The 25,800-nt window shown below is 36.8% G+C and overlaps 1 protein-coding gene across 17 annotated transcripts in view; it reads left to right on the top strand.

The window, feature by feature from the left end:
- PARD3 (par-3 family cell polarity regulator) overlaps positions 1–25,800 on the top strand; it is a 426,318-nt gene that overhangs the window by 255,579 nt on the left and 144,939 nt on the right. For 14 of the 17 annotated variants that reach the window (XM_042816950.1, XM_042816944.1, XM_042816942.1 and 11 more), the window contains 5 exons: positions 4,139–4,289; positions 11,250–11,439; positions 16,303–16,454; positions 17,540–17,584; positions 23,464–23,691. In XM_042816950.1, coding sequence (XP_042672884.1) covers positions 4,139–4,289; positions 11,250–11,439; positions 16,303–16,454; positions 17,540–17,584; positions 23,464–23,691 — 766 coding nt within the window. The remainder of the gene's footprint in view (positions 1–4,138; positions 4,290–11,249; positions 11,440–16,302; positions 16,455–17,539; positions 17,585–23,463; positions 23,692–25,800) is intronic. The other 3 variants (XM_042816943.1, XM_042816938.1, XM_042816935.1) reach the window with 1 other exon arrangement.

Genomic DNA, 25,800 nt, shown 5'->3' with positions numbered 1-25,800 from the left:
TACTCTCCAAATGAAAGAGTATAATTATTGTTTCTTTTCTTTAAAAAAAAAAAAAAAAAAAAAAAAAAAAAAAAAAAAAAAAAAAAAAGTTTGTTTATGCTTTGAATATTTTGGCAATGTTCTTGCATGTAAACTTTTTTTTTTATATTTATGTGCATAACTTCAGATAGGATGGATGGTGGTGTTTAACTAAAAAGGACTGCATTAGTAGTCCTTTTATCATCTAGATAAGCAGCAGCTGGGCTAGTTAGTACAGATAGTGCTTTAGCTAACAGCTGGTTCTTATCTGAATGACAAAAGGCCAGGGTGAAGACCTTTTCTATTCAAAAAAAAAAAAAAAAAGAAGAAGAATGTTATTTCTAGTTTTATTTTAAGAGAATGGAGAGAAAAGCAATACAGGCAATCTGCAGCATGTAAGGTTTTCTTGTATTTTGACTAATATGATCGTTTATTACAGATAAATGCTAGGACACAGAGGAAAAATTGTAGTCTCGAGTTGAGGCTACGGGGGATCTTATTAGTGTCTGTGAATCCGTGATGGGGGGAGTAAAGTCCCATTTAAGTTCTTCTGTGTAGTAAGTACCCAGTGCCAGGATAAAAGACTTAGAGTATAAACTGAAAACTCTTTAAACATATCTTCTATTGCAATAGCAATCAAACACTGGCAGATGTTGCTCAGAGAGGTGGTGGAGTCTTGGAGGTATTCAGAACCCAGCTGAAAAAGTCCCAGGGCAACCTGCTCTTAGTGAGTGTAGCTTATAGCAAGAGGCTGGACTAGATGGTTTCCAGAGGATCTATCCAAACTCAGCTACTGCTTGACTCTCAAGTCTTGTACCAAGCAGTACTGCTGCTAGGGTGGCTACTGATAAAACATATTAGGGATGAGTTGCTGCCTGGCTTATTTCCTAGCTGAGCCTTTAATGAAGGTCAGGCATTTATACGTCTTTGTTTGTATTATCAATTCATTATCAGTTCAATTAAATTATACTGACTAACACTAGTATCAGCTAAGAAAAAAAGCTGGGATGTTTAATTCAAGGCCTTTATTAGAATTGCATTAGGAGGAGCAGTTCTTTATTTCAGCTATAATCTTACTTTGGATTGTTGATCTTTTTGTCTTGCCCACAGCACGGTTTCCAAATTAAATGTGTTTTTTCTTACGTAGACTTTCTATTGGCAGTGCAAGGAAAATATTTTTTTGGTGCATGTCACTTGTGTAATTCCTGTCTGATTTTTGTTTTTTTTATGAAAGCCACTGGATCTTCTGTAAAATATTTTTGTAGTCGGCTGTCTATACCTTTGTTTGAACACGTCTTTTTATGATGCTACTTAGAAATGGGAAAAGTTTTCTTCCTGAAAATGGTAAAATACATGATTTACTTCGCATAACACCGCCATTTGATCACAGTGCTTGTCTACTGGTTGTACTTATCCTGTACTTACTCTGTCAAGTTTATATTTCTACGTATTTCTCTGATTCTGAGATCTTTTCTTGGGAGTATCTTTCTGAAAATGTCTTTAGACCTTCCTACAAATGAGTCTGAAATTTGATGGATTGTCACATGAAAAACAACATGTGGCTCATGAAACACTGGACGCTTGTTACGTCAATATAGCACGGGCAGAATAAATCCCAAAGCACTTTATATTTTCATACCTTATTTAAAGGCAGTAAAATAAAGGTTAGTTTATCATTTAATGTATTTATTATGCAAATTTAAGCTCTCAAGCATTAAAATCTCTGTATTTTTCCCCCAATCTGTCAAAATTTAGTGTTCCTACTCTTTTTGAATTTGCCTTAGATTTCTTTACTACAAATATTGTTTAATTCACTTTTCAGTAAAGCTGTCAGTTGTAATCTGCAATTTAAAAAAACTAATAAAACAAATCCTCATTTCACGATTTAAACCTTATTGAGTCTAATTCACTTGCACTGCAAGTTTATTATTCTCCTGCAGCTTGACGTGCCTCCAATTGTAATTGTGTTGACCCTCCGATGCAGTAAATCTCCCCAGTGCTTATCAAACGAGGGAAGATAAGTCTACAATTTGGAACTTCATTAAATCTCTCATTTATATTAAACAGATGATGGCTTTGAACAGAAATAATAATTTTTACAGACTCTGAGACCTCCGATTGTGGTCTTGGCAACTCAAGAATGCAGCATTTTGGGAAACTCCAGTCCCTCAGTGTACGTGGCCACACGCCAGCAGCCAAATGTCAAAAATTGTTCGTCCAGCGGGCTGACTTCAAAGCCACTGCCTCAAAGGCTGTTGTTGAGTGCTTTTCAGCTCTGCAAGCAGATTTTTAGAAATCTTTCATGGCATACTTTTCTTAGTCTTCTGGGAAATGTGGGTAGGGTGATTAATAATGGGCAGCTGTTTGAAAGAAAAAAAAGAAAAAAAAAAAGAAAAAGCAGCATAACAAACATGTTTCTTGTTATTAGAATTCAGGAAACGATGAACTTCTCCTCTTATGCTCATTTAGAGACCAGTCCAGTGAAATAAGCACTCCCAGCAGCTTTGAAGAGTTTGCTGTGTGCTCAGTATCTTCCAGTCCCTGCACACATAAAATGTATCTGTGGGATTTGTGTAGGCATGTTGTTCTTAGAATTTAACTTTGCACATCAACAGTAAAAGGCACGTTGGTGAAAACAGGTAATGATTGGTTGTGTAAGTTCGTACCGTGCAAAACATATCTGTTTTTTGATTTGTTACTTTTTAATAGAACTATATGTAGTTCGTGGCATTTAGTTGGTTTAAGGCTCTCAGTGAAGCTCTTATATAAATCGGCAGAAGGGTGCTAGAGCTCAGGTGAGCTGAGAGCTCCCCAGGCAGGAGGCTGGATGATAAGGGGTCAGGTAATGGAGTGAGTGGCCTCCCATCCCCTCAGCTGGCTTCTGATCACTGTCAATCAAGCTGGGCATGTCAGCTGACTGTTGTTTGCTTGCCTTGCTCTAAGGAGCTGTGTTGACAGTGCCTTGAGCTAATGGAGTGTCTAAATCTAGCTAGATGATACCAGATTGTTTTCTTTCTGGCTGCACGTGGGTTCTGCTTCCCACTGAGATATCTGTGACTCTCTGGGGAAAGCATAATTTTTCCTCTTTTGCTGAAAAATCTGAGAGGTACGTACAGGAAAAAAAAAAAGGATGATCAGATGATCAGGTTCTCCAGTCTAAGGTTGAACTGAGAAGTCGCATGGAGAAGACTTGTGATGGAAGGCCCTGGGATGGGGAAAAGGCCATCCAAGCAACTTTATACTCTGTGCATGTGGCCAAGCAGCCTATCTCCATCCCTCCCTGCACCACCTTCTTCCTTGGCCTTTGCACAGCCCAGGGGGTCTGCCTTCTGCCTGGGGTGCTGGTGAGCCTAGACCCAGCTGCTCTGGTGGAAACCAGGTAGAGACTTTGCCCTGGTGACTTTGCTAGTGCCACTTTGCTAGTGGCTCTAGCAGCGTGCTGCAGCAGTGCCAAGGATTGCACTGAAAGAAGAACATAAGATCCCTGTACTCTGCAGACAAGAATGACAGGGTACTCATCATGAATACAAAAAAATAAGTATTAAAAGTTAATGTGAAACTTGATTTTTCTTTCATTCTATTGTTTTTCTCCTAATTATAAAAGGTGTGAGTGTGTATTGGATGCTAATATCTGTGGTGGAATTTCATGGGGGTTTCTGTGATGATTACATCTGAAAGCAAATTGCACCACTTCAAATAGTGCCGGCAGCGCAATTCCAAGTGGAGTTTCTCCTCTGCACTCTGGCAGAAGTCTTGTTCTGACAAGCTGTCGATATGGGAAAGATGACCCAGCTGTCTACCATTAATACTGAAAAAAAAGCCCTAACTGTCTGTTTAAGAAATTCTGCAACAAAGAGACACCAAAATGCAGTGTGGGGTTTTTTTTTGCCAATTTTCTGCTGCAGGATTTGAAATTTGACAGGGCGCCATAGGAGGTGCAGTGTAAAGTGGCCTACAAAGTTGGTCATAAAGCAGAGCTGTCATTGCAAATTATATTTGTCCACAGAGAGAAGTTCTAGCTCATTTGGTGCCCAGACAGGTCTAGGCCTTAGGCAAGTTGTTATAGTTCCCCCATGCTGCTAAATACACTTTCAGCACTAATTTTCCTCTCTCTGTGCAGCTGGAGTCACCTGGGAGCCCGTCTGGTCCAGAGCTGCCCATAGAGACACTGCTGGACGACAGGGAGCGGAGGATTTCCCATTCCCTGTACAGTGGGATTGAGGGGCTCAGCGAGTCGCCTGCGAGGAATGCTGCACTGAGCAGGATCATGGGTGAGTCAGATGAGCTCTGCTAAATGTGCTTTGTTTTCATCCTTTCTGCAATCCACGGAAAGGTGATTAATGTGCTATTTATGTGGGAGCCAGGGAATATGAAATTTGCCATGACCAACCTAAAATGTGCCTTAAAATTGTTCTACGCAAGTCTTTTGGATACACGTTGTGAGGAAAAAAAAGCCAATAAATCATAGAATCATAGAATGGTTTGAGTTGGAAGGGCCCTTAGAGATCACCTAGTTCCAACCTTCTTGCAATTGGCAGGGACACCTCCCTCTAGACCATGCTGCTCAAAGCCCATCCAGCCTGGTCTTGATCACCTCTAAGGAGGGGGCATCCACAACCTCATTAGGCAACCTGTTCCAGTGTCTCACCACCTTCACAGTGAAGAATTCTTCCTAATATCTAGTCTAAATCTACCATCTTCCAGTTTATAGCCATTAATCCTAATCCTATCACTACATGCTTTTATAAAAAGTTCCTCCCCAGCTTTCCTATAGGCCTTTTCAGCTACTGCAAGGCCACTATGAGGTTCCTACAGAAAGTTTATAAATGGATTTATAAAGTGAATTTCTTATCCCATGGCAGGTCATAGAACAAATCATAGGAGAGTCTACCATGGTTTTCAGTGTCTGATTTGGGAGAAGAAATTGGTTGGCGTAGTCTCTATGTTGGGTCTTCATTATGACGAAAAGTTTCACTTTCTATAACAAATTTATAATTCCAGCATTTGTTCTTCTCTGTTTTAGTCAAATGGAAGCATAAAAATAGACAAGGAAATCTTGTACCCATTTATGCTTATTAGGGTATTTCATTTCTTTGTTGGTTTGATTTTTATTGCTGCACAAGGCACTAGTTTTAAAACCTCTTAACTAATTTTAAGCTAATTTGCTATTTAAGATATTTCATCAGTTAGACCTTTTGTCTAACTTGGTGCAGTTGGGCAACTGTAATTAAAAATAAATCATGTTCTATTTTATCGCCTTACATCTTGTGGAACTTTGAAGGGAGAATCCTGGAAGCATGAAACCTTTTCAGTCAAAGTCTCAGGCTATTAAAGAAGACATTTTTTTCAAAAAATGCAGATCTGTTGAAAAAATTAAGGAGCAGCAGTCTTTAGCACTACTTTCCCTAAAACAAACCTAGCTCTTGTGGTGTCAAGGCTTTAGATAAAATGTTTGCAAAGCACTGTCTTCTGCTTTTTCCATCACTATTTCAGAGGATTTGCAACTCCAACTCCTGTAAGCATTAAGGCATTATTGCTTAAACACCTTGTCCAGTGATGGGAGAAGAAGCCCCAAGAGAGTCTGTGTACACATACTTCAGGCAGTGCACTGTTCTGCCACATCAAAGAAACTCATGACTTGCCACACAAAATCGAAGTAGCGGTTCATCAGTCTGGTATCACTCCTTTAGTGGTAGCCAATAACATATGTTCCTAAAAAAGACCATAAATCTTTCCAAAAGCTCTTAAAATCTAGTGCTTTTGTTTAAATCTACTATGTTTAAATAGGGAAAAAAAAAAAACCTATCCTGCATTGTGTCTTAGTTCAATAACCTGAAATAGATCTTTTGATTTCCTCTGAATCATTCCTTTTTTGTTGTTTTCAGAGAATAGGATCTATGTACAAATTTGGTTTCACGTAGGTTGTGACTTAAATCCATTGATACTTTAGTTGGTAGCACTTGGAAGGTCAAGTTGTGCCTGAATCTTACAGTAAAAATGGTCTGCTGTGGTGTAACTGAAAACTGGTTTTGCCAGGACTAGTTCACTCCCCTCTGCAATCATGGCTTCTTCACAAAACTGTCACGTTTAAAGTCAGCTTTCAGAAAGCAGTCAGTTTTTTATTATGCTAATCTTTCTGTATGAATCAGTACCACTACATTAAAAGCACACTGTTGACAGTCTTTTACTGCACTCCTATTTTCTTGTAGTGCTGTGTAACAGAGCAATATTATAACCAGTTGGCAGAGACCTATACAAATTAGTTTGTTTCAGAGTAGCTAAAGTTTTAAGGCTCAAGCATTATCCACTGAACATCCTAAATTCGTGTTTATAGTGAGAAAAATCTCAGCACTCCTCTTATTTTCCTAGGAAGTTATATGCAGTGTTGCATCACAGAAGCTTTCCTCCTCTCTTGAAAATTGGCCTAAAAGCAAGGATTAGTTATAGAAACAGTCTAAATTCACGTGTCTGCCCTCCCCATTCTGTTTCTGACAATGAAAAACAACTAAAAAAGTGCTTTTTTAATCACTTTTTGTAGTGCTGATTCCCTTGAGTCCTCTCCCAGTACTGAGAACCATCTGAATCACTTGGTGCATTTTTACATAGCCCTCAATGGATTGAGCTATACAAACTTTAATACTCCTGATACCTAGTAGCAAAGAAGTCCCAGTTTGATTTCATGTGTGAGGTAGTGCCACTTAATGCTTCTTTTACTGCTTGATAAAATCAGTGGTTTTAAAGTTTTTTCCTTCCCAATTCAGACCATTCAAAAGAAATAGTTCAAAGATCTGGAGAATTCCTGCTCTTTGCAGTCATTCCTCAAGGTTTGAACAAGACTTTTAAATGAGTTTTGCTTCCTTTAAATATCCGTCATGTACTTTTCAGGGAACACATTTACAACAGTTTCCTTTACTCCTTCAATCCATAATGTGCAGCAAAACCCCTGATTAGAACCTTGCTATGAGAGTGGGAATAAAATATCTATTTTAGAATGTGATTTAAATTATGTCAACTTCTGTTTGCTTGCTGGAGAAAGACAACATCTCTTAATTTTTTTGTATGATTCTTACAAGAAGCTACCTCTCCAGAAGATTATTGCTACTAATTTATAGATGCTCTTACACTTTTCTGCTTGATATTTAACTGAATTTTTTTGATGAAGAGACGAAGTGCTTGTGTATCCAAGGAACACATTCTATATATGTACGGAAGCATTTCCTGTATTCTGGAAATCATACAATGAAGGTATTATCTCCCAAGAGTTAGATAGCTTTAATAAACCCTTAGGTTTATTTATTTGTTTTAATATGTTCAGGTTGCAAGATGATAGTACATTCAGAACAGTAACTGTGTTGTGCTAGTCTGCTTGTCTCTGTGATTAAAAATTCAAGTCTTTTCTTCTGATACACCGTCCCTGTATATTATCCATTATGCTCCTGTGTTTTGTAACATGTGAATACATAGCTGCTCTCTAATAAATTATTCTTACTCAGGAAACAACTTAGTACAAAGAGCTCTTTTATGTCTTTCATCCAATTTCTGATACTTTTCATGAGCACAGTGGGTTTTGTTGCCAGTTGTGACTAAACAGAAGTTATTTTTTAGGGGGTACACAAAGCAATAACAACTTGCACTGAATCTACTTTTCGTCCTGAATGATCTCAGAGAAGTTTGTAAAAATTGTAGTTACTACACAACAGGCCATACTTTGTTTTCTGCATAAATAATTGCTATCTTCAGGATAGAAATCAGGAAGAAGCACTAAAATAAATAAATTAGGTAGAGGTACAAAGTATTTGTGCCAGTGAAGTGAAAATAACCCTTTACAAGCACAATAGAGTTCCCCAGCTGGGAATCTGAACTGAAGGTGGTTGTCTACTCCAATAGTCTTGACAGTTCTGAGCACTCTCTTGAGATCCAATGCCTAGGTATTGTGGAGACATATAGTCCTTAGATGTTCTCATAGTTCTATTCCCAATCCCACCTTTATTTAACTGGGAATATTAAATGATGAAGCCATCTGCAGGAAGTTTTGCAGTGGCTCACTACATATATAGCTGGGAATGAGTGAACAGTTAGTGAAAAATAAATAAGTGAAGATCTGGAAATGTTCTAATTTCTCATTGGACAATTCTTCGTAACCTTCCTCTAGTAAGTCTTATCTCTAGTAAGTCTTATCTCTATTATCCATATCACCATCACTATTTTCTTTTTATTGTTTCAATCGTTATTGTTTTGTCTTCTGTAGCTGTAGAAATTAATAATCAGCTTGAAGTTCTCAACATATTTTTCATTTTCTTCTAAAGTGCTTTAAGTTCATTAAGAATGACAGAATTTATATATTTTTAGTTGTACTTGTGGAATAAGCTTGGAGCATAGCGTTGATCTGAATCCCACAGATTATAATCCCACAGTTTTCAAGGTCAAAATGCTCTCACTCATAAAGTAATATTTGGTTTTAAATTTATTTTAAGGATACTCTACAGGTTTCTGAAGCCTTCCTTTTAAGGAAAGGGAATAGTAAAAACAAAAATCAGGGCAGATGAGTTGGTCCTCCCAGTGCAGTATAGTCAAAGCCAAATTATTCTAACAGATCAAGTAAACTTGATGAATTTTTAAGATTTAAAAGGACCTTTTGGAAGCTGGTTGGTTTCAGTGTGAGCGTGTTGATCATTTTATAGGCTATACATGCTGTTGTTTTGCTTTGGTGGTTTGTTTGTTTGTTTAAATTACTTTATGTTTGTGGCTTAATTCACATCCAAATTATGGTCAGCTAGGAAGCATTGCTGTTTGACATGATTTTCCCTGTTAAGTTCCATAGACCTGGAGACCAGTCATTCAGTATAGGAGTTTAGCAACTTCTTTTTCTGAGCAAATGTTTGGGAGCTGTTCTTACCCCATACTTTGATTGGGTCCTTGGGCTACACTTGTTTAGATTGGTTACTGGTGCGAGAAATTTGAGCCTTGTTGGCCTGTGGTGTGACACACCTGAAAGGAAGAATTTCCCTTCCTTATTACACTGTACAAAGTAGTACATACTATTACAGATTACCTCACTGAAGATGAACTAATATATGCAAAACTGGACTTGATGTTCATTCAGGTTCTAAATTTAATAGCACTTTTCTAGCCCAAGAGAAAATTACTGTCTTGGAAAGGTTTGTAGGCAGCTTGAGTAAAGTCTCAGTTTTGCAGATCAGTCAAATATACTGATGATTACTAGGTTTGAAGTTTCTTTGAAGTTCTTTTGTAATGTTTCTCACAACGCTCATGGAGTTGCTTTCTCCAGGGGTATTTTATATCCACTTCAGCTAAGCTCTCTACAAAGAATGTATTGAGCCTTTTGCTGAGGTATGTTGAACCATCTGCTGGGGGTGAAGCCTTTCACCTGCTTTTAGCTTCATCTGCAGTGAAAAGCACAGGCATGTCAGATGGGCTTTCTGCCTAATTCCAAAGCAACTAATAAAATGTCACTCTTCACCCTTGTCAGATATAAAGAAGGGTAGTGAAAAGTTAAAAATGTTACTGAATTACTGTAGCCTCTCAAATGGGAAGTTCAATCTGCAGGATGCCATAAGGTTATACCTTTTCTCAATCAGTTCTTTGGAGGCGTTATTAACTACAGAGTTAACAATCTTGCAGACCTTATGTTTGGAAAGAAGTACCTCTCCAGGATAAACATGAACCTGTCCGTCAAAGAAGCTATTGCTGGGCATAGAATCAGCTGTTATGCAAACTGAACACATTCACCTCAGGTTGACGTGATGAGATGTTTGTTACGCAGGGCCTTTTCCTTCTAGGCGCTTTCACCACTTTCACCTTTTTCAAAGATCTCTTTTGAATCCCATTTTTCTCTCTCTGGAAAACTATTCAAAATGTATTCTCTAGTGTAGTGATGATTTTAGCCAGCCATGTAGTAATTAGCTACTTACTCAATATGTTGGTTACTGATGTTGTTTAGTTTAGTTTAGTTTTTTCCCCCTCCATAATTGCATGCAAAAGCAGTAACAGTAACTCAAACATTTCCCGGAAAAAAACAAAGCAGGAAGGAGGAAGAGGGAGGAGCAAACAGACTGGGAGTACATCTCCCACTAATTCTATGCAGTCTTACAACTTCTCTATATCTGTAATAAAAATAAGGTATGATTATTACCTGTGAGTTATTACTGCAGTGAATCACAGAGTTAGAATAATCGACAGTTTGTTGTCAGATCACTGGCTGATTAAACTATTGCTTTTCTTTTTATGAAATGTGATGTTTTTACTAATTGTTTTAGCAAGAGATACATACCTGGTAGTAAAATTAACGTGCTGTCATGATCATTCATTGGAAATAATATTGTGTGTAGTGTGAGCATTGGCACCAGACACTTTAGATTACAGAGATTTTTAAGTCAAGCATCAATATCCATCAGCAAAAAATATTTTGAAAGAGTTTCCTTCACATAAAAAAGTTATGTGTACCTATCGTGAAGGAATAATAATTTCCGATAATCTCAGATAACTCTATAATTCTAATTTGCAAATCATTGTTTTCCTTACATCACCATTTAACTGTTTCTGAATACTGAAATAATCTGTTTCTTTCATGTTTAGAGCTTAAATAGTGATCGTTCTAGATTTTCTATCATCTTCCAAATTACAGTTATAATAATCCCTATTCTCCCAACTTTGTATGTCATGCATATATCCTGAAAAACTGATTTATTCAGTTTAAACCATAATTACGGTACTAACCATTGCAATGAAAGCGTTACACTTTTTGATAGTCTTTATAGCAGTCTAGTCTGTTTTGATGTTGGATTTCTATAGGTTCAATTGCTTGTACTTTGTATTCATCAGCTTGAAAACTGTACTTCAATCTTATGCATCAAAATACATTGAAATACTGGGAAATATAATGGTGCATATATTGATCACTATAAAAGCAACTGTGGTAGTGGTTTTATAATATTTATGGGCACATTACTTTCATTTCCTCAGAAATGTTTGATGCAAGGGAAGATTACTGACTTCTTGCAATAGACTGCAGGTACAAGCTGTGTATATTACTTTTTAGACCTCGTGCATAGGACGATCTATGGAAAGTGAGACATAGCTAATTTTATTACCTGTGGTGTTGCTCTTATCAGTAGGATTTCTATTTTATCAGTTGTGTTTATATATTATTCAAGGTGCTCTCTGCTATTATTCACTTCTCATTTCTATTTTTTTTCCCTTTTATTGTTCAGGTAAATATCAGCTTTCTCCAACAGTGAACATGCCCCAAGATGACACTGTCATTATTGAGGATGACAGGCTGTCTGTACTCCCTCCGCACCTCTCTGACCAGTCTTCATCCAGTTCCCATGATGATGTTGGGTTTGGCACTGTTGATACTGGTGGATGGGCTAAAGCTGCAATTAATGAGTCAACAGACTGGTAAGGCATGGCTTAGTGGAAGGAAAAAAGCAGATGACTGCAGTTGTCTTTTTATTTAGTTTACTTTTTTTGGTTACTACTAGTATGACTTTTTTTTCCCCTTCACATTTAGATTTCTATCACTTTTCACTGTTTTCATACTTACAATTACCCCTGTTTCAGGAAGAAAGTGTATACACATAGATTGTTAGACTTCTTAATTCACATCGGAGTTTTGTGCTGTCTCTAGGCACGTTTTTGAACTAGCACTAATTTAGCTAGCTACACTAAATTTATGAGAGATGAAAAAAACAGTAACTATTGGAAAATTTAATTTATAATTCTCACTGTAAGTATTTCTAGGTCTATAAAAGAAAGATTTAATTTTCATATTCCAATACATAAATAGGAGTCTTGTAATACTTCTGTATACTTTCTTGACTTTCCCAATAACATACAGTAATTTTAAAATCTGCTTAGAGGTCAAGGCAGCTCTTTATTTTGCTTGTTAGTGTTTATGGTTGCGCAACAAGAACTAGTTGAGTTTTCTTTAATATGCACAAGGGATACCTTTTGTATCATGGCAATATTTGTGTCATGCAAAGGCACTGTACTATAATAATTTCACATTTTTAATGTGAACATGTTTTATCTGTAATAGAAGTAATTTCTTTGCATCTTAAGTTGACTCTCTAATTACACTTACACAATTTAACAAAAGACTTTTAATGAGAAGTGCATTGAATTCCATTATTGGCTTGCTTATGTTCCCAGCAAAGACATACTGTTTATTGCTAAGTACAATTAATACAGATCTCAGATTTAATTTGCAAGTCCTGTAATTATCTATAGTAATAGCAAAATAAAAGCCCACCTCTGTTCATTGCCACTGCTTAAAGCTAGGTAATTACCACAAATGGGATGAAGTATACAAATTTTCCTATTTCTTTTCTCTCTCATGCCTGTTAAGGATGTGTCAGCAACATCTTAATAAAACAGAGATAGCACCTGCCAGCTGATATGTGCCTGTCAGCTTCTTCTTTCATTTATGTTAGTTCATTTCATCTTTTGTCCAGGAATTGAGCTCTGTATTTTTAAACACAGTTTTAATGATTATATAAAAAGCTACTTTTTTGCATCCTCATTTGCCTTTTTCAACTCTTTTGCAACTCTTCTCTTGGACAAGATATACCTGCAGTTTGGGCCCTTAAAAAGGCCACCTGTCTTTCGTAAAAACCTTTATAGCTGCAAATCCAAGATATTTAAGTAGAATAGTACTCAAGACTGCACATAGGGGCTTATTGATTTTTTTTTATGTGAATATGAGCAAAAAAATACAGCATAAAATAAGAGTCTGTTTGAAACCTGCACACGCTTTTACTACATTTGTTTCTGCAGTGTATTTTGCTATTCATAGACTTCTTTAAAAATGAGAGTCACAGTAAAGAAAATAGGGATTAATAGTGCTGAATTGATCAGGCTTAAAACCTTTAAAGAATCTTGATAAATTCTAAACGTCTTCGGATACAATTGCAGTTAAAAGCGTAGATGACTATTGCACCTTGCTATAGAAAATATTTTGTTCGTATGCAAGTAAATAGTGGTGGGAGTGGATTGTTCATTAATTTCCTGCTGCTAATGGGTGAAGGGAAGACATGTAAAATGAAGGTGCATTGTATAATTTTGCTGGAAGGCACAAAGGGTAAAACTAAGAATATGGAGGAAGGGTTATCCAAACAAGAATGGCAGCTGTTCTGAATCACGGAAGAAAATGTAAGCTTTTCCAGCCTGACAATATCTCCCTAATCCTTGATGAAAATGTTATGAAAACAAAGGGGCAATAAGACAGGATTAATAAGTGGAATTTTAATAACATTGAGGGTCAGAAGACGGTTACATTCTTTTAAGGATCAGCTGTCATTCCAGAAACCTTATTTGTTAAGAATGCTAGAATATAGTAAATTGTATTTGGCATTGCTTAATGACTTGCATTAAATTCACCTTCTGTCTTCAGTTAATGTAGTTGAAAAATATTAAAATGAGGCACTTTTAGTGGTAACAGTTACTCCTCCATGCTCACTGGCTTTTCCAATGACTTCTTTTCAGTATGGCCTTTGAATACTTTGGGCAACATATGTGCATTTAAACTCCTGTGATCTGTGTGTTCTGTAATTATTAAAACACGCCTGTGGGTCATTCATCAACCAGGATGTGAAAACTGAGGATGCTACATTTGACTCTGATATTTGTACTCTAAAATCGTATGAGATTTTATGATGTCAGAGAGTAACCAATTTTTTTTTTTTTTTTTTTTTTTTTTTGTGCTAAGTAGCACCCCTAATATTCAGAATACTTTGCAAACATAAAGTAATAATCCTCATAATAAATCTGTGTGGAAGATAGTTGTGATAAGCATAGATAAGTGCAGACAAGGGCAGCAGAAGGAAATCCCTTAAACATAGTGGCAGTAGAAACGTTTGGATCTGGTCTCCAGAATTTGCAATTGCTGATTCTGTGTCAGACCATACCATTCTCTATGTGACCCACGGTGCCCATTCCATGTTTTATTTAACTTTGGAGTTTTTGCATCTTCTCAGGGCTTCAAATGAATATATATATATTCAGACTGTTTTTATATGAAAATGATATTTAACTTTATTAGAAGCTTTATGTATGCTGATCAAAGCAGGCTCATATGAAACAAAGGAGCGTGCAGCCAAAGCAAATAGTGTTAGAAATTCACCCCTTTTGAAGGAAGGGCCTCATGATACATTTTGTTCAGCAAGATGGAGCTGGTCATCTTAAACTAATGTGAGCTGCACTAGCAGATGCTGCTAGAGAAAATTTTCACTTAGTAAAACCACATTTTTCTAGCCTTTGGAGACAGTGCTGACTAGTAGGGAGCCATAAACTCCTGTGTGGCCTTGGGAAAGTCATTTATGATCTGATTATGAAAGGTGTTGAGTCACTCAGAAAACGTTTTCAGACTTCAGGGGTTTCATATTCAGCTACAAGTTGCACTACTGTAAAGGCTAGAAGTATATGTTGGTCTCATCTGTTTTATCTTTCTATCATGTGGAGATAATTTCTTCCCTATTTTCTGAGACTGAATATGAGGACTAAATAGTTATTTTTTGGTTCAGGCTCTGATTCATCAGAGCTTTTAAGCATATGCTTCAAAACGTTGCTAAATTGTGCAGACATCCCTGAAATAGTTGCTGCAATTAAATGTAAAACATTATGAGCCAGAGCCAGAAACATTAAAGTCAAAAGGCACTTGACATTGACTTTATTCATATAAGCTCTGATCCTGCTCTCACTTAAGTATTTCATGCTTGTCACATGCACATATCTTATTATTTGTGAATGTACCATTGCTAGACTGAATTTCTTCTACTGTCTAGTAATGTGGATGGTGATTTTCAGCTTTTATAGTACTTTATGCCTCTGAGCACATTTCCTTACCTCTTCTTCATTGTATGTAACACCTAATACCCAGGTGTTCCAAAAAGCTTCTGTACATTATAGTACGTGGCATACATCAACATGTTCACATTACACTATGTAAAAGTATAAGTCATTTTCTGCAGAAACTTGTTCTTTACCTGCTTCTCACTAGGTATGAATGGTGTCTTATAACTAGCCCTTAAAATAGAAAATAATTCTTTTGAAACATATTGAACAGTAACGTGTATATATAATGCTTTGTACAACATGTACAGTGTTCAGAAGTTTCAGTGACTTTTTTTCTCTTGAAATGTTCCACCATTCAGAGGAAGGAATTCTGAGAGATCTTCTTCCTGCTGGATAGATAATGGTGGCACGCAGTATTTACTGTTTTTTTTTTCCCAGTATTTTATACCTCAGATTTATTTTTCTGCTTGCTGAAGTAGAAATCTAGCTTCTTTGGACTTGCCTTCAGGCTCTCCTTTTCTGGGAGTGAGAAGACCCATTTGTGAATTTCCTTTCAATTGGTCTATTAACAGTAAATGATCTTGCAGTAGTCCTTGAATTCTTTCTTTTTGTTTTTCTTTTCTTCTCTTTCAACATGTGGTATGGCTATTGTGACACTTGGCAAGCTTAGGGTTTAACTTGCACGCCAAACTAATTGTGTTCATTGTTTCTGATTCTACCAACATGAGAACAATATTATTAAATCTATCTTCAAAAAGCTTCCCGTGAGGCATGATGAAACTCTCATTGCTGTTGGCTAAAGACCTGAATTGTGCAGAAGGACTTGAATAATGATGGCAGGGGCATTGGAATGGATCATTTTTAAAGTCAACCCAAGCCATTCTATGATTCGATGATTCTATCAAGCAGACAAAAAGTCCAGCTTAGCGGTGTAACCACTGTGACAAATACTTGCTCTGTAATGGAGCATTGAGTAAAAAATATGCTTGTATGTCAGAGCCAGGTTGAAATCACAAAATGCTATGAAGGTTTTTAAATGAAGAACTTCGGTAATTCTCTGTGGGTTTCAAGCAGGGCAGATTTTATTTATGCTTTTCACAAAAATATTTCATGATTTAAAAAATCTTAACATTTGTTATTAAGAGAACATACTGATTTATCATTATGAAAAAGAAACTGTAATTTTTTCTCTATTAAATTATTCCCGTATTGGGGTTGTATATTCTGATAGTATATGCATAGCTTATTTTTTACAAAAACTTGTAAGTGAAATTCTTGGTTCTCTTTAACTAGAACTGCTTGATGCAGTGAAACAAATTCATCATGTGTGTGACTACTTTAAGTGGTTTATCTGAAAATGTGTACTTTATTATTGGTAGAAGTCACATGCTAAATAAATGCTTTTCTCTGCAGAGTGAAAGGTTGCGTGATTTTGATAAATGTTCGCATGATTTTTTTCCCTTCCTACAGCACTCTTAGTCCAGATGTTGATCCAGTGCTTGCCTTCCAGCGAGAGGGTTTTGGACGCCAGAGCATGTCAGAAAAGCGTACAAAGCAGTTTTCAGATGCCAGTCAGTTGGAGTTTGTTAAAACACGAAAATCCAAAAGCATGGATCTAGGTAGTGAGTGATATTTTTTCAATTGTTTCACTTGAACCTGATTTTCATGTTGTAAGTATTCAGATTTTGTAATTCCAAACATGTCATTTATGTGCAGTAATACTGTGCATAACATGTACTAGTGTGAAGTAAAATATTCTTAACGTGAGTGGCCAACTGGCCTGTGCATTGTTCTTACCACTTGTAAATGTCCATATCTTTAAATATTGGAGTTCTCTGTATATATGTGTATACACAGATATAGAACACATTCATTAAAATGGAGATGAAAGTTTCACTCAACAATCTACATTGAATATCCCTATGTAAAATGTTCCATGCTGTGGTTCTGGATAGACAGGCTTAGTCTCAGTTCATTATTATAATGCAATTAGCCTTAAAGATCCCTAGTAGTCTCTCTTTGTAGGTAGATTTTGATGCAGATATTAAGAGTGCAAGTGTTTTTTTGAAGAGATGTTTCAGAATTAGAAAGTAGAGCTAGTCCTACTTTTGGTGGAGACTCATGTTTTGTATTTATATCAGAAGCCCTAAAAGGTAGCAGCAACTAAGACAGGCAATCAACTGTAATCATTTTAACTGACAAAACAACAGAGAAGAAGCAAATGCTAACAAGCCCATCTCTTTTTCTGCCATTGTATTTAGATTCTGAAGTGCGGAAGCTAGTAACCTTAAACAGTGAGTTTTGATTGTTTAAACACAAAATTCCGTACTCAGAATAATGAAATATAATCAGGTTTTCTCCTTTACAATACTTGTGAATATCTTAACTGCAATCCCTAATTCACCAACTTCTTCAGAGAACAGTAAGTTTGGTGTTATTGACTTGTCTTGATTAGTTGCAATGTGCTAACATGTAAATAACATTGTACCTGCCTGTGATGTGAACATGACTGACATTGCATGAAGGTTACTAGTTTGCTGCCATTTCTATCCAGAATGTTTGCTTACTATTGCAGTTTATATGCATGAAGGATGACATTGCTAAGGCCCCCCCTAACTTCAAAAGAATATACAAAAAAAGGAATGTTGGTTGCATGTGGGGCATGGTCACTAACTGGGCTAACCATTATACATTTACCTTTTAACAGTAGCTGACGAGACTAAGCTCAGTACAATGGATGACCAGAAAACAGGTAAGAATTGACAGTAAGGCTGTTGCTATAGAAACCTTGGTCAAAGCAGCTTACCACAATTACAGAACTGCCAATCAAATTGCATGAAAACATGAATATTCCAGTACTTGCATGGCTGCTTTCTATTGTTGTGAATAATCAAGTTGTAGAGAAAAAGAAAATTCTCTGTAGAGATAAGTATCTGGGGTAGCATATTCAGGCAGGTCATACATCTGACTGTAGGCAGACACCTGTGTCTACACTTTGAACTCATAAATATTCACAGTTATAATGATTTTTGTCCTTTCAATAAAATCTTGGAAAATCTAGCTTCAAACTCAGAGTGACGCTGCAAAGGAGTCGGGTGTTTGACTCTTACAGTGCTAACACAGTGCTTGAAAATAATTATTTTAATTCCAAAACTGCTATCTTTGCCTTAAGTGGTCATCAGATACATGTTGTGAGTTGAGTTGATGATTATTAGTGCAGGTTGATTTGCCTTTGGAACTGAAATCCGAACAGCGAAAGAGAACAAAAGAATATATAAATAGAATCTTTTCCACATACGATTGATGGTAACATTTCACACAATGATAATGAGAAATAGCTTTCAAAGCATATTTTTATTAGTAATTAAAATAATGCACCAGCTGCAGTTATTAGCCTTTATGATTTATTAATACATGTTAGCTTTTGACCTTTGAAATGCTGTTTTAATTAGGCTAGATCCAGAGGACACCATAACATTACTTAGCTCTAATTAGGAACAATTCACCTTTTAAACCTGACAATATTATTTATTTTAGCATGATTTGGGGAACAGAGCATTTCATGCTGAATTTATGATTAATAATTCACAACTTATCTCTGTTTAACCACACTTTACAACATGAGTAGGAATGCTGAGAAGTTGTAAGTAATCAGCTGATAACAGTATATTTTTTGTTAAAACAGCTAAAACTTCTAGCCCTTAAAATACTGTAGAGTACAGTCAAGGACTTGCAGCTTTAGAAGTTGAGAATTAGCACACAAAATTAAAATGCATGAATGTTTTGAAGGATTCAAATCATCGGAGTGTGAAAGCATGAACTGTGTTAATGGTCATAGTAAGAAACAGCCTGGGGACTCCTTCACCACTGAGCAATATTCACAGAAAGTTACACATCAAATTCAAATTTATTGTAAATTATTGTTGATTTTCTTATTGACCTACTTATTGAAATGGGATCTGATTACAACAAGGTAAATCCTATATGTTTTAACAAAATATGAGTCTTGGGTTTAAAAGTGCAGAGTGCTTTTGGTGGTATCAACAGAGTGCAGTTTTTCTGTATGTGCAACACCTGGATTAAATTCCAAAAAGAGACACGTCAGACAACTTGGGTGAATGAGCATGACTGCAACCATCTGGACTAAGCAGTTACATATTTTGTGAACAGCTCAGTGGCAGAAGAAAAAAAAAAGAAAAAAAACACTTTCTGCTACACTTTTATACTTCTATTTTATTTATCTTGTGTGCTTTTAACCAGGTTTTGTATATAAACACTGCATTTCTCCCATTACTGAAGATGGATGTGGTTTTTAAACAAACCACTTACTGTAGTTTGGCTTAAAAATTATCTGGTATAAGAAAAAAAAATACCTCAAATGTGTGGTGAACTATGACTTGATGAATCCTAGAAGCCAGAAACCTCAGCATATATTTACTTCAGAGAAAAATAAAAACAGGCCCTGCTACAGTCCAAGTTGAGTTTAATAATATTGGCTGAAAAGGAGAGTGTAGAACTCACCAGTGCTAGTTACTATAATAGATTTTTAATTATTTTTCTTTCTGTAGTTCACTTGAAGTGCCTAATCCTTTCAGTGTTTACAGTTCATTGTAAAGGTTAGAAGTATATTCAGTAGCAATTGAGCATGGCTCATTTATTGAGTCCCAGGCACACTGTAGTTCTAGCTGTTTTTCCATGTGCACTGCAAGGAAAGGCTGAAACACTATGAAAATCAAAGCAAAACTAAAAACCTCCACAGAATATTTACTTAAAGAGATTTTTAATTTATTTTAACATGGTGCTTTTAAAATAAACTTTTATTAAATGGAACCAAAGCTGAAGTACTTTTCATGGAGTTACTTGCTTTGTTCCTCCCCTGCCCCCTTCCAAGCCAAGATGTTCCTCCTTCATTGTAGGAATTGAACTAGAAATAGAAGAATTTATCAAATATTGTGGAGCAGATGTTAGTAAGTACAAAAACTGGCTCACTGCTGGTGAGCCAATTTTTAAGAAAAAATGTGGACATTGTGCCTTTGCAAAACATATAGAGGGAAGTTGATGTAAGTCACTGGTACTATTTAATCCAAGAGTTGGTAAAAATAATGCTTTAGAGACAAACAAAAACATCATTTTAAATCGTTTAAAAGAAAGTGACTTTTATAGCACCAAAAAAAGCTATTATAGCTCTTAAAAATCATCACTGAAGGAATTCTCCTACATCCTTTAACACCATGGTTTTTGCCTTTGCAAATCATCCATGTGAATTTGTGGCACTGTATAAATATGTAGTGTAAGGCTGGAGAAAGGGAGGCATCATGAGATGTGAAACAGTTAGCATGAGGGAAAAACAACGGGCTTGGAACAGGTAGCATCACATAATGTTATGAGTGTGTGTGTGTGTGTGTTGGATGTCTCATTGGATCTACATGTGCCCTGTGAGCGCGGATCCACACAATGCATGTCATGCATGAGCAAGGGGTGCTACATGGCGCGGCAAGCAGGCGTGGTGCTGTGCCCAGAGAGTGGTCTGGGGGACACCCAGTGCTGTGCATGCGTGGTGGGCAGGGGCAGTGCTTGGCAGTGGAGCAAGCATGTTACTGAGATGGATATTGGTGTATGTTGCACAGAGTACAACTCTAAGAGTGCACGTGTAAGCAATGTGAGGGGAGGTGAGGCAATGCTACGGGAGGAGTGCTGCTGTGCTGCATCTACCTCAAAGGGGATTTGTTAATGAAATTGTCGGAAATGAAACTTCTGATAAACTTCAAATTTGAAAAAGATGATAAAAGAACCCCTTTCATCCCTCAGTCACATAAAGATGCTTAGGGTAGATGTGTCTTCTTTTCCCTTTTTTTTTTTTTTCTTTTTTTCTTTTTTTTTTTCCCTTTTCTGTTTTAAATTCTGTTGTCAAAATAGAACTCGTTCTGAGCAGATAACATTTCTGATGATTACCACCAGCGCTGTAAAGTCTGGAAGAAAATGCTGACATTTTTGTACTTAGAAAACAGGGTTTTGATGTGACTCATAAATTTTAAACAAAATGCATCTTAAAGAAAGTTTCTCATGAGATTATAAGTAAACAACTCACTTTCTAGCTACTGAATTTTAGTAATAAATTCTGAACTCACTCAATTTACAGGGAGACTTAGCCATATATTTTGATAATAGTAGACTTGCTATGAAGAGGCCATAGGAGATAGTAGAGGTATTGAAACACGTATAGTTTTATGATTGCAGTGCTTAAATTGCTTGTGAAAGGACATTTTCCTCTTTCAAATTCTGCAACTTGTTCACATTTGTGTTCATGACCACATAAGTTCAATAAATATTCCTATCATTTCTGTAATCCATTATTAGTTATACAGTACTCAGCGAACATTAGGTCATATCCCATCTAGGTTTTCCTCTGGGAAAGCACAACTTGCATAAATATTGTTCTCACAAACATCTGTATTGGATAGCAGGAAATGGAATTTTTGCAGTGTCCTTTATGAACATAAATGGGCACATAAATGCTTGCTTTATAATTACTATTTACAAAAAGCGCCACTCAGTAATTAGGAAAAGATATATGAGCATTTCATTTAGAAGGTAGCAAAGCAGACTAAGGAAGTTTAGAGTAAGTTGCCATGTAAGAGGATAGCCTTTCCCTTTGTATATGAAACTGATGAAACTGAATATGTCAAACAGCTGGTCTGTATAGCATTGTCCCCTTTCTGCTTCTTTTTCCTTTTAAGCTGTTACAGTCATTTTTCTTTCTTGTCTCATAGACTGTTGTTTTTTTAACAAGACACAGTCTCAAAAAATAAAATAACGAATGAGATATTGTTGTTTTTTGTCGACTGCAGACATTAGTGGAAGAACAGCAGTTTGTGACACAAGCTATAAAGTGGGCAATTTTATAAGGCATTGTCTAAGCTGAAGTTCTTTTACTTGGCACAGAGAGCGTTACATAAAAACACTTGCACTAGACTTCAGGCCACATTCAAAAGCTGGGGGATCCTGCACGGCAGTTTGTTTGCACAGCTGGGAAGCCATCAGCCCTCCCTTGTCCCAGCTGGCTGCTCGGCTCTTGTTCACCCCGGCAGCTGCATTGTGCCCAGCCATCCTCATGACTCTCAGTCCTCCAACCAGTAGAGGGTGCAGGAAGAGGGGGGCCTCTTCTAGGAGGTGTAAGTTGATTGAGATAAAATTTCTAATTTGTTGAGACACATTTATTTCTGGCTGAGGGTACAAGCAGCAGGACCCCAGAGCTCTGGGGGGACCAGAGTGCAGGAATTCTGTAGACCTGGGAAAGAGGATTTTTGTTTTGTTTCTATTTACAAGTTCTTCTTAATGGTAGGGCAGCTGAGGGGGAATTTTTTGACAGCTGCTCTTTGAATATATTTGATCAAATGGATTTCATTTCTACTGAGTTGCTCAGCATTTTAATAGCTGAGTGGAAAAATGGAAGCATTTACTGAAGCATTTATTGCCTTGCTGTGTCTCATACAAAGACAGCAATAAACATGGGGAAGAGTTGCTGTGCTGCTGTTGTGCATCCCTTCTGTATGTCCAGCATCCCTCTTCCCGCTTTCATCCCACCTCATCTTTTTCTCCAGGCACAAGTCCTATGCAAAAGCTAGCCAAGAGTATTCTGCACCTTTAAACAAAATCATTCTAAGTGCAATGAATGTATATATGTATTTTTTCTCTGATAGATCTCTCCCAGTTTTAACTACGAGATCCATTTGTGCAACTGTCAGCTGATTTTTACTAAAACTGTGTGTCTAAAAACAGAGGCTAGAAATGTAGTCCACAAAAGTGAGAAGGCAAGTTTGGATGAAGAAAGGATTTTTGAGGAATACTGTTCAGGGATTTCTTGGCACGCCTCTGCACATGCAGCTGTGATAAGGGCTGCCCTCAGCCCCAGCTTTAGAGCTGTGCAGACATCAACCTGCAAACAGACAGCAATGTTTCTTGTCCAGCAGGGTAACTGATACTGTGGTACGGCTGGACTAACTGGGGCTTTGCCATAGATTTTTATAAACAAATTCTCAAATCCAACCAAGTCAGCTGATATCAAGTCAGAAATATTTTGTTACGGAATTGTTAGCATTTTCATGCACGTCTTTAAAAATCAGTTTAAATCAAACATATTCCTCGAAGCCAGAAGTCAGAGTACCTTACCAGAATGTCAGTCTGAGCACAATAGAATTCATGACCAGAATAAGCTCTCTGTTTATCAGTTGCTATTACAAATGTAATTTTCTGCTCTAAACAAAAATTAATTAATCATTTTGTTTGATGCAGTAAGATTTGTATCTCTGTTGTTTTCATGAGCTGTGTTCAAAGCTCCGTGCTTACTTTTATCATTCAGATTGTTAAAATAATAGTGATGGATGTTGGTATCATTTCATTGATTTGAAAAGCTAGACCTTGCTAACATTGTCGGTTTCGTTGACTGTAACTTGACATACTCGTTCACTTCTGAGACCAACAAATCTGCTGAAAATTCCCTGCAGATTATTGAGAGATGATGTGAATAATGTTAAGTGTGTCCCCAAAGACTTTCACGATGGATATGCATAATCAAGCATGCAGTTCTCTACGCTAATTCTAATTACTTTTTTTCTTCTCTAAATCGCTAAGGTTCCCCAACCAGAGATGTAGGGCCTTCATTAGGTCTGAAGAAATCCAGCTCATTAGAAAGTCTGCAGACAGCCGTTGCTGAGGTGACTCTCAATGGTGATATTCCCTTCCACCGCCCCCGCCCACGAATTATCCGAGGACGAGGCTGCAATGAAAGCTTCAGAGCTGCCATAGACAAATCGTATGATAAACCTGTAGCAGATGATGATGATGAAGGCATGGAAACTTGTAAGTAAGCTATTGTTGTACGTAATGAATGCTAACAGTATCAGTCAATTCTTCTAGAAGGTAATTAAAAGAGATAGAAGATAATTTTAGGATTTTAAAAGAAAAGAGCTAATATCTCTTCCTGGATTTTTTTCAGGCTTTTGCCCCTCATATGCATTAAACAGATTGCAACACTCTGCAGCTTCCTTCCTTCCTAAAATAAGGAAATAAGATTATTAGGAGTGTGTTTACTTAAATTACTTACTACGAAAATTTTCTGTAAGGCAGCTAATTAATTTACTGATGTAAATTAGAAAAAAATTTACGCAGACACTAAAAAAACCCACTGAATTAATATTACAAAAATATGTGCATCTAACTTTGAAAGGGTACATTTGTAGTGTCTGGGGAAAAAAAAGAAATCACTGTCCTTTAATTAGAATGAGTAAGGCTGGCAGATCTAATAAAATAAAAAGTTAATGATCAGCTATTACCCACCCTAATGGGCATTCATTTACATTTTCAGTTCTTTAACCCGACGTATGACCCAACATGTGGAGAATGTCATTAACATAAAAGAATCACTTTAAAGCTAACCTTATCACTATTGAACTATGTAAGAATGGGTGGGAAAATGACAACTTATATTGAATAAAAATAGTGTGAATGGTAAATTGCCTCAATCAGGAGTTGTATTAAAATTATGGAATTTTTAACCTTCATGTTGTATTAGTTTCAACTTGTCACACACACCCGCAGAATTTTTTTTAATCAACCTGGAGCTAGTTAAAAGTTTATGAATGAAGAAGACGCTTGGAAAGCTGAGGTGGTAAAATATTTAGCCTGAATACTTGCAGAATAAACCTTGAAAAGTGACTTTGCAGTCTCTGTAGTTTCGAAATTTTTCAGTGTATTTCTGAAGTGCCATTCCATAGTATTCTATTGTAAGCTTACTCCTTTTATATTTTTCAGAACTCTTTTTTTTTTCTTTGCTTTTAATCTGTCTGTTAATAAAAGTGTTCTGAGATTGGAAGGGAGGTCATTCTTCTCAAGATAGTTACAGACAGAATTAATTCTGCTTCACTTTCACCATACCTAGCAGTTTCACAAAGCAGTGAGGTTAAATGCTGGTCTGGTGCTGCTGGCTGTCATTCTGTTTTTGGCCAGTAAGACAAAGGTATGAGAAAAAGTGTAATGGTCCTGCTCATTCCCCCAAACTGTGTGCCTATGGTCTTCTGAGATGTAACGTCAGGTTCTTCTAAAAGCCCTTATTTGGTGTGAGCCAACTGATAAAGATATCTTGTTTTGAGGCATCAGATATCCAGGGTTTATCCAGAAGTTACAGACCATTAACTTTGTTTCACCAAACCCACAGCAAAACTGTTTTCAAAAAATGTATTCTAGGTGAGTATGGGCTTATGAGATCTTTGTAAGATGTTTTGAGCTGATAGATGCAATGCATAGAGAGCAGAAAGAAAATATTTGGTGGTCTTTGTATTCTTTCACTGGAAGTAATGGAAACCAGGCAATTTTTCAGATTTTAAGTGAAATGCTGTGAGATGAGTCTTTGTCCTCATCTTTGTACGGATGAAGAAGTCTAGCATTGATGGACCAGGAGCCATCGCACTGTCATGGGAGAACAAGAGCAAGACTGTTCTCAAATCTCACCTGCTAAGGAAGGCCTGAAGGAAATATGACCAAGCTATATGCATGAAACTGCACGTTCTGTTGAAGTTGTGGGGTTGAATAATTTCCATGTATTACAATAAAACATCTAAAAAGTAATCCAGAAAGTTGCACTGCCAGTGTAATTGAAAGAGATGTGTAGTAAAGCAGTCGTAGTAAGTTCATTGGACTGAATTCAGTTCCAGGAACAGTGTTGAAGACCCTTTAGGTTTTCCCCTTCTTATGGTAGACAGGAGAGCTCAAGAGCTAGTCCAGCCATACGGGCTTGGGATCAGCTCAGAATGCTAATTTCCTGATGTCTGTCTTTCTGGGAACGTGCATGTATCTGTAAAAAACCAACTGCAGTCTTCCCAACTTTGTGTAAATTTTGTGTGGCTTCAGATTCCAGACAATTTGCCAAGTGATGTCTTCAGCTGGAAAAAGTCTGGGTACCTTTGAAAACAT

The sequence above is a fragment of the Centrocercus urophasianus genome, unplaced genomic scaffold (assembly GCF_019232065.1).
Source record: "Centrocercus urophasianus isolate 14NV4802_14NV808 unplaced genomic scaffold, USGS_Curo_1.0 seq_16, whole genome shotgun sequence".
NCBI lineage: Eukaryota > Metazoa > Chordata > Aves > Galliformes > Phasianidae > Centrocercus > Centrocercus urophasianus.
This window is presented reverse-complemented; position numbering and strand designations above follow the sequence as displayed.